This window comes from Hipposideros armiger, unplaced genomic scaffold, assembly GCF_001890085.2.
Source record: "Hipposideros armiger isolate ML-2016 unplaced genomic scaffold, ASM189008v1 scaffold_939, whole genome shotgun sequence".
NCBI classification, from domain to species: domain Eukaryota; kingdom Metazoa; phylum Chordata; class Mammalia; order Chiroptera; family Hipposideridae; genus Hipposideros; species Hipposideros armiger.
Window position 1 is genome coordinate 503,274 of NW_017732289.1, and position 10,245 is coordinate 513,518.

The following is a 10,245-nucleotide window of genomic DNA, read 5'->3' on the forward strand; positions in this document are numbered from 1 at the left end:
AGATTTCATGATGCAGAGAGCTTGGCTTAAAGTGAAGGACAGGTGAAATTTCAAAAATCAGGGAGGAGGAAAGGATTATTTTAAGTAGAGCAGTCAGGCTGGAAACAGCCACGAGGTGATACAGACTACATTCATAAATGAAAAGCAGCATGGTGGGGCTGAGGCGCTGGATGAAGCAAACGGAAAACTGTCAACTCCTTCCTCTGTACAATGGAGAAAACAAACCATTTCACAGACTATAGTCAAGGATGGTCTGTGTGAATATCAAAACAGCTCCCATGCTGTCATGTACCAGGGTTTTTATATAGTTTCTCCCAATCTTCACACAAGAAACAAGAGATAGGCCTTGTCCCTTTAATGCTCAGGCTCAGTGAGGTCAAGGGCTTATAGCTGGTGTCTGTCTCCAAAGGTGTGCCCTCAACTACCTCACACTACTGGCAAACAGTTCCTGGAGAAAGTAAGTACATAGAAATGGAGGCAAAAGGGAAGGAGCATTTGCTAAGCATCCATGATGTACCAGGAACTTTGTTTGCTTAGACCTGAGATGCTAGGCTTCTACACACATTCTACCTGCAACTTTAAAAATAAAGTATTTCTTCCTTCCCTGGAACTAGACTGTCGGGATCCCTGATGAAGCAAAGAAACTTGGAACTTGGAGTCAACTTGAAAAAAAAAAAGAAAGATCAACAGATTAAAAAAAAAAAAGAAAGATAACAGATAAATGTTTATACCCTGAAAATGGCTTCAATGATCACAGTATGGCATTTGTATTACACTGATTTTGAACATGGTTTACAAAGGCAAGGTATGGAATTAAATTCTAGAGACCAATATTATTATTTAATGAAAAAAATAAAATAAAAGGCAAAATTTTGTAAGGTCGCAAAGCACTGTATCTATGTATACTGTGCTGCTGATGCAAATGATACAAGAGAATTGTCCTTTTAGGCATATTATTTAAGCTGAGTAAAATATGCTCTTTTATCAAAAATACAAAACTAAACTTGAAAGTAATTAGAAGCCAATAACTTTGAATTTCGATGTAGTTTTGTTATAGGTAATTTGGATTTTATATATTATATTATGAATTTGTATTGGGTTGTCGGAAAAGTCATGACGTATTTTTTTCTATGTTTTTCGTTGCAAAAATGCTTCACGACATTTCCGACAACGCAATATGAATTAAAGTTTATGAGAAGTTGGCTAGAAATCCTAGAATTATTATATTGAAAAGGAGTTGGGGATCATGTAATACCTACCCACCTCCAAATTTTATGGAAGAAAAAATGACTTTTCCAAGGCTTAGAGTCATGGGAACTAGTAAGCTGCAAAACACTTTTTTATCACTTCACTAAGCATAGAAGCTATTTTAGTTCCATTTTTACAGTTTTAAGAGGGTAAATCTTTCTACATGTTTCTAATTGGGTAGAATTAAATAGTGTCACTGTGGATCATTTCCAACTTATACTTTTATTATGCTTTCCGTATTTTAGTCTAATCCACCCCTGCTTTAGCAGTCATTGACCTTCAGGTACCACGAGTAAATAAGAAGACTCTAAACAAAGGAATTACTAAGCTCTCCCTATCTCACACTGACACAGCAGTGTCAACAATCCAAGTCTCTCTAAAAAATACTGAGTGAGAGCCAGTCATTCCAATTACCAAGGAAACAGGCCATGGAGATGATTTATAAACAACATTTGGATATGGATTGTCTGGCATACATGAAAATTAGAACAAAATTAATGCCTTGTAATCTGGATACAGAAATTCATTTAGAATTTGAATTTAATACTAAGAAAAACAAAGATTTTGATTAACGAAGCTACTGACACCCAAGAGAAAAAGCTGAGGTCACAACCACCTAAGGCCCATCTTCTCTTTGAGAAACTGGCTAATTTAAAACAAGTGCTGGACTCTGATTGTGTTTTACATCCATTTCAAATTAAAATTTAATTCCAGGCCCTAATGAGTTTCATAGGTAGAGGAATATAACTTTACCATCCAATGATGGGAGGATGTCAAATTATTACAAAGAAACAACTCAAAATCACAGACTCTATTTACTTAGAACGGGAACTGTGCTATTTGACACAGATATGATAAAAGGTAACTGCTGGAGCTTGTGTGATCCTGGTTTAGAGAAAGAAGCCCTGCATTGCCCGAGTGAAGGCTATGGTGCCTATTCAATCTCCTTCCGAAGGGGCCGGTTACCATAGGAGCCATCCTTTCTGATTCAGTATCCATGAAGTTGTCCACTTCAGGTTCAAAGGACAGCACCCTTGTGAGGTTCTTGGTACAGACGGATTTTCAATTTAAAAGCATTTTTAGAATAGTGGAGTCTTTTTTGAATTCTGCAAAAACGGTGCTTTTTACATAGTAAGGACTCAATAAAAATTTGTTCAACGAATGAACAGAAACAAAGAACAAGGGCAGCTCCAGGCTAGTTTGACTATCTCGTCAGCATTTTTTACTGTCATTTGCTAAACCTGACAAAAGTATTTTTCTAAGACAGATTTTTCAGTTCCTTGTCTTTCTTCCTTTTTACAGATATAGTCATGAGTCATTTAGTGACCCGGATAGTTCAGAGAAATGCGTCCTTAGGCGATTTCGTCATGCCAACCGTTCGGGGCCACAATGAGCAATATGGCCTGAGATGAAATCAAGAGAAAATGATGCAGTCGAGACTTCAAATGTATGAGGCTGCTGCCAGCATAACACGGCATACTGTCTTACAGCAAACATTCTGTTATAAACAGTAGACTCTAAAATAACAATGAAATAGTATAGTAAATACATACACCAGCAACACAGTCATTCGTTATCACTATTAAGTATTGTATATTGTATATAAGTGTATGTGCTACACATCTACGAATACAACTGGCGGTGTAGGTGTGTTTACACCAGCATCACCACAGATACGTGAGGAATGTATTGCCCCATGACGTCAGGATGGCTACGGCGTCACTAAGCGATAGGAGATTTTCTGCTTCATGATAATCTTATAGACCACTGTTGTACACATGGTCTGCCATTGACTGAAACATATTTACGTGTTTCAGTCATATACAAAGTATACAAAGTATATACATAGTATACACAAACATATACAAACATATACAAAGTATATGACTGTATATACTTTGGTTAACGTTTTGTAGTTTCATTTTAGTTTTTGTTATTCTTAATCCCCTCCCTTTATCCCACTGTGCTATGTGCTTCCTCACAAAAGATCCCCAGATATGGAGGAAAACATAATATGCACGTGTCTCCAGCAGTGGCATTTCTGATATTTCACACATACCATATAAGGGGAGCTTATTTTAGTTCTGTGACAAGTACTTTTAATTCTACTTCTAGAACATCAGTGCAGAAATTTTCACTCCTCTCTGGCACCAATTATCTGGATTCTGGGTCTTTAGTGCTTTTTATGCAGATAGCAGCTCCAGGATCTGTCCACTAATCCAGGTCACTGTGGCATTATGGGCTTTTCACCTCTAACCTTAGTTGCTGAAGAACTTTCTTGAGCTGGACCCAGGTGACACAAAGCTGAATTGATCGGCCCTTTCCAGTGACTATTCCTTTCATCCTCTTTGTCTCCTCTGATGGGAGTTCCTTTTGTTACTTGCACAGTCGGCAAGGCTGGCAGTCATCTTTGGCTCCACAGCATTTTTTTTAAGCCTCATATTTACTAGAACACCATGGAGCAGCCTCGTTACCATCCACGGAGGTTCTGCAGGTGCAAACTCAAGCTGGGGTGTCTTGCAGTGAGGAGGAGACGCCCTGTGCATGCTTTTATCATGTCTCAGCTGGGCCTGTCATTCATTATTTGTGCTTCCACTCACCACCTCCCTCCTAGGTTTACATTGTAGGAAGAGCCTCCTCAGGTCCAGTTCTTTCAGTGCACAGCCTGCTGCTTCCAACAGAACGTAAGTCACTTCCGGCAGGGAGGGTGCCTGCATCTTGGCCACCAATCTGACAGCGTTTCCATCTGCCAGGACATGCTCTTGCCGCCCGTCCTGAGCTTTTAGATTGGCACTGTGGTAGTTATGTCCAGAGAGGCTTTCTTACTTTTCTTCCAACTCAGGATGTTTCCATTTCTTTAAAACATGGATTCCTGCCTTACAGCAGTTCTAAATTTTGAGATAAGGCTTTCAAGCTGGTCTGCTTTGTAAAGCTCTCATATACTTAGTTATAACTTTCATGTTAACATCTGCAAAGTGCTTTGAGATATTTTCCGGAAGGATGCAGCATGTATCATTTGATTGATTGTTCAATCAATGAGTGGTCCTTCCCCAATGTAACTCAAAGTACTTAGCAGAGTGCTCCAAATGCATCTGATGTCCTATATCCAAATTCTTCCTTATCCTGGAAAACTCTCTCAAACTTCAGAAACAGACTTGAGATCACTTTTAAGGAAATAGGAACTTTTTACTATCAGCAATGCACATATAATGACATATCTGCATTGTTTATATGATATATAGCTTATATTCTTATACACTAATAAAATTAAATTGTAATTTTTAATTGTACATACTATTAATCTATGTTCATTTAAAGCAACATGGTAACAATATGCTATTTCAATTTAAATATAAAGTTCCTGTGAAATAGCAATTGTTACATGGTAAAAATGTTACCTTGTTAATGTTTAATTGTCCAAGGTAATGAAGGAAAACCATAGTACAGGTCATTTAAAATAGCAGGAAATACTAGAAGCTTTTTCATTTGACATTATGTTGCAGTTTATATGAAATGAACCTAAATGTGGGAAGTATTTTACCAATTACAACTTTATGCCATAATTTAAAATACTTTCCTCTGCCTGAATGAGGAGCTATAGAAGCAGAGGAAGGGAGAGGAGGGAAGAGATGATATTAAACATTTGCTGAGCTTCATGAAACACAAGGCAAAACTCACACGAATAACTGAAAGTTGATTATATTTGAATTTGTCTATTACTCTGACTCACAAATAGTGTAGACTCTGAAATAGTACCCAAAACTTGCAAACTTAGTTTATAATGAAAAATATGACTAGGGCAACATAAAACAATTGGAATTCTCAAAATTAAAATTTTCAGGATTTGCTGCAAAATTATAATATGATCCCCTTTAAACAACTTTTTAGGGAACAAAATTTCCAAGAAACTACAGAATTAAACTAACCTATCTAATAAGAGAAAAATAAGGACCACAGATTGAAAAGAGCTAATCAATGCTTACCATTAAACTTTTAAATTTTCTATTTTCTGCAATGTGAAAAAAGCCATCTCTTGTTAAAATCTTGATGTGCTTTGCTTCATTATTGTACCTGTGGGCAATGAATAACTTATGAATATAAATGTGTTTTTAATCAGTAGAAATCAATAGTTACCAGAGGGCATACCCCAATAACATTATAGGAATTAATTCTGAAGAGAAAATGTATACCTATGCCAATACACCGGTGACAGCTAATTAACAAAATATATTTACTAGATTGGTTGAAGATACAACCAATATTTGAAGTGACTGACCAATCATTATGCCCAATTTGTTTAGTAAGTTCCGTTGGAGAATACAGAAACACAAAATAAAACAACATCTAGTAATTTATACTCTTAGATTTTACTAAAAACATACACACATCAAGTCACCAAAATACAATGTTATGAAAGAAATGCAATATGCCAATTAGCAACCTATAACACATAGTACTGTTTTTCTAACAGATATTTTCAAGTATTAATGAACTGTCTGGATAGATGCATTATTTCTACTGTAATTAGAACCTTGGTTTTCAACTTCAGTGTTACACATGTCAGATGTCTATGCAATTAGAACAGGAAATCTATTTCTGTAAAAGTACTTGTCCTACTTACTTAATGCTAATTGCATATTCTCCTGACTCTTTGCTCCTGTGCCTCACAAGGTAAGTACTATTTACCCTATTGATAAGTTCATTCTCTGCCTGCAATCTTTCCATTGCTCCAGCATACCTGAAAGAAACAATGACACAGAAAATACAGGTAATGTACCTGGAAGAGAACAGAGGCTAAAAATAAGGGTCTGTCAGGGTAATTCAGTGGCAGAATAAGCTGTTTTTATTTCTATACCAACTAATTACATTGCTTCAAAAAAAATAATGCAGAGAAAAGTCCTTTAATTCTTTCAAGCACAAATGCTCTACAAAGCTAACAAGAGTAAAGTGAACAGTGCCTAATATACAGTAAGTTCCCAGAAAATACTTATCAAACAAATAAATAGGACAAAGAGAAGAGCCAGTAGGTCTTAGGTTAGAAAGAGAATTGTAGGGAGTTTGAGGATGAGAGTTGTAGAGAGTGTAGGGAAGAGCTGCCCTGCCTAAGACACTAAGACACACACACACACATACACACACACACACACACACACACACACAACTCAAAAAGCTTCACCTTTTCTATGCATACTATGAAATGAAATCTCCTTTGAGCATCTTTTAAAGGAAGCTCCTGCAACAATTTAAATTATTTTTTTAGATTATTTTTTGGATATAAGATTAATTCTTATAGTCCACAAATTTGATAACCAGTTTTCTTAAACAATTAGTAGTAATGGGTAAAAGATAGATATTTATGAGTAAAAGACAGATATTTCTCAAAACCAGAATTCTGTTCTTCCTAAATTATGTTGGCCTTAAATATACTCAAATTCCATAATAATCACAATAATAAAAGGCCCAAGTTCAAATGTGAAATATTCTTTAGCAACCCTTCACATCACATAGAGGCTTAGCATTTACTGACAAAATATATCAGAGATTTTGGCCAATAAAAATTAAAGGAAAAACATTTTTGTTTATATTGCAGAAAATTCTCTGATTCACATGTAGACACATGTAGCTCAGTGTAAATACCCACTTCTAATCTACACTAAATATTTATTTAAAATACACACGGTAAGTATTCAACAGAAGTTTGTTGAAGGGGGACATGTGAGGTTTCCACCAAGGCAGAAAAGCTAAGGGCATTTTATGTAGATGATACCTCATGTTAAAAGCAGTTATTACAACCCATGAACTATTATTAGTACCTAGTATGATCTGAATAACACTTTCCACTTCAACCGTATCTCTTACAACCCCCTTCTTCAGTTTCAGGTCTAGGAATTCACCAAGCTCTTTTTGATCTTAAGTCTTCTCATAGGCTGGAAAACACTCTCTCGACACACATTCCTTCTCATCATTCTCGTCATTGAGAGAGAGGTCTTCTCTGGCCATCCCATCTGAAGAACGTTGTCCCACAACTCTCACTCTCCACACCATGACACTCATCACAGTATCTCTCTTTTCCTTCATGGCACTTATCACAATTAGTATATAGTATATGCATTTTTAATCAGAGTGACACATGAACATAGTTTTAAAAAGTCAACCCATGCTATAATAATTTTAAAGAAAAAGCAACATTAGCCCAAGTTATCAGCATTCTACTCAACATCTCATTTCAATAATTTTACCTATTTTTTTCCTTATTTCCACTTGCATATTTCTAAATAACATGACTAAACCACAATTTCATAATGTATCAACTTCAGATGTCAGGAAGGAAAATCACTTTTTCTCCACTTATGCTCATTCCTTCCTAGTGCTGCTGCTCACTCTCCCTTCTGTAACATCTACAAAGCCAGGCTGTTGTCTGGCCTAGTTTTGTCACGTTGTTACATTCAAAGAACATCTAACATCCAAAAAACTAATTTTTAAGGTTTGGTTTGCTCAAGCATCTTTGTCTCTATCACAAGTTCTTTCCAAATTCTCCAAGGGAATTATAAACCCCTCAATGATACATTTCTCAACACCATGTACTGTATCTGTTCACTTTTTCTATGGAGACATTCATTCCTCCTGCGCCCTCCACCCTCTTGGGCTAATCAGCACGGCCTTCTGTCCGAGCCTGCGGCGTCGCCGTAGTCCTGGGCCTTCCCTTCGCTTCCCTTTCCTGGATTCTGCATCTCCCTCTTTCTTGGTTTGCAAGCTCACCCTTCAGCTTCCTGCAAATGGATGCATGATCCCATGTGTACTCGGAAGGCCTCACGTCTATGAAAATATCTTTATTTTACTTATTTCATTCTTGTCAGAATGACAGTTTTTAATTCCATGGAAACTAAGACCTCCAATTTGCCTTAAACCAGGTAAAAATGTAGCAAAGTTTCCCAGTTCTAACACAAACCTGCTACAATCTCTTCAGCAAGCTCAGTGCTGCAGCCCAGAGAGAGAGGACAGAGAAAGCAAATAATGACTAGAAAAGGCGATGTGACTGCCGAGACAGCAAGAGAGCAGATGAGAAGAATCCCACCCTATACACAATGTATTCCTGCAGTAATTCGACATTTTCCACACTATGGTTATATATCAGAAAATAATCAGAATATTTTAAAAGTGTCACTCAGCTCAGGTGTTCCCTACATTTGCAAACTGAACTAGTACTATATATACTTGCAGAATATTCCATTTATATACATATCCTGATATTTAATTTATATGCATATACTTCAACATCAAGAAAATGAAAATAGATGCAGTCATTTTAAGAGGAGCCAAACACAAAATTCAGGGAAACAAATATAAATAAGTGACTATGACCACATTTTTTTTTTTTTTTACTTTAACAGGTGGTATAGATGTACAGACAACATAACTTGGAATCCTGCTCTAACTTACTAGTTGCATGGCCTTAACCTTTGTTTCCTCATATATAAAAAAAATAAGAACAACCTTCCTTACAGACGTGTTAGAAAATCAAAATGAAATAAAATGCGTAAAATACTAAGCACATAGTAAGTACTCAGTATACTGGGGGTGCCCAAAAAACTGTATACACATGACTTGTATTCATTTTTTTTTATTGGTATATATTGAGTATTACAATTTTAATACAGTTTTTTCCTTTCTTAAAATGTGTCTACATTTTTTGGGCACTCTCTGTATATTAGTTATTGTCATATGACAATCTTAAATATTCTGGATCCTATATAGATATTTTCCTAGTTGAAGATATCACTGTCTCCTCAAACTTATGTCTAAAAAGTAAGTGATTACTATCCACTTTGCTTTCTTGTTTCCATTAATGATAACATTAGCCTCCAAGTGGTAAGTGAGCTCCATATAGATCCCAAATGTCAGATGTGACTACATCTTGCTTCTCCCATATTACATGTTATAAATTGTAGTTTTAGGATCTACTAGCCTTTCTGGGCTAATTTTTAGTTTCAGACAATGAAATCATGTTTTTTTCTCTGCTTCATGAAATCTACTTTTCTAAAATACAAGATACATATTTGCCTATGTCCTATTCCTTTCTGTGGCTGTTACAAACTGAGTTTACAGTTAAGTACACATGTATGTGCATGCACACTTACACACACATGCACACACACACACACCCCACTGATAAAGATATGGAAAAGTCAGCAATATATAAATTCATTATGATGTTTTGTTGCATCTGAAAACACCTATATCCAGAACAAATGGAAATGGAATATGGTTTACTACCCCCACATTTAAGGCGTCCTCGAGCTAAGGGTATGGTATTTCAACTTAGCTACATAAACATTTTTAATACTTACCAGGGTTGGCAAGAATAATCTACTGGTTTGGGCACCTAGGATATAAAAAGGAAAAAATAGATTAAGTTTACTTAAGGGAAGCTTTTAGAAATCAATCATTAATTCAGTTTAGCTGACTCAGCTCTATAAAACCCTAAGTAGCACAGTCCTGGAACTATCCATTGGCAATTTTATACAGAGTGAATCATAGTATATGTCAGATAAGTAGAAAATAATTCATCTTGCTTTAATTCATTCTTTCATTCATTTTACTGCCACTGTACCTCCAAGGGGAGAGATAACAGGAAAATATGAATTGGAAACTTTTGATATTTATTATCAAGGCAGTTTAATCCTAGCATAAAAAATTAAAAGGAAAATGTTAGGAAAACCAAAGAACACTCTCCTTTCCCAAGACATTGGGAAAACAGGCAAACTAAACAATATATACTGCATATAGACTCTTTATTTTGTAACAAATTCTAAACTTTGATTTTGAAGTTTACCACCTGGAAACCTTTTATTCATGAAAAAGTCATAGAAAACATTCATTCCCCCCCCCTTTTCTCCTATAGAGCTTTGCAGAAGAGAAAAGTATTACATTTTCTATGCAAATAAAGAAAGAAAAAGAAGGAAAACAACTTCTACTTGCTTAGGGCAACTAGAAAAT

At 35.9% G+C, this 10,245-nt stretch overlaps 1 protein-coding gene across 2 annotated transcripts in view; it reads right to left on the reverse strand.

The window, feature by feature from the left end:
- LOC109375381 (guanine nucleotide exchange factor VAV3-like) overlaps positions 1-10,245 on the reverse strand; it is a 35,223-nt gene that overhangs the window by 20,494 nt on the left and 4,484 nt on the right. For both annotated transcript variants that reach the window (XM_019630758.1, XM_019630760.1), the window contains exons 2-4: positions 9,597-9,631; positions 5,870-5,986; positions 5,232-5,319 (exon numbers count right to left, since the gene is read on the reverse strand). In XM_019630758.1, coding sequence (XP_019486303.1) covers positions 5,232-5,319; positions 5,870-5,973 — 192 coding nt within the window. In that variant the 5' untranslated portion in view covers positions 5,974-5,986; positions 9,597-9,631. The remainder of the gene's footprint in view (positions 1-5,231; positions 5,320-5,869; positions 5,987-9,596; positions 9,632-10,245) is intronic.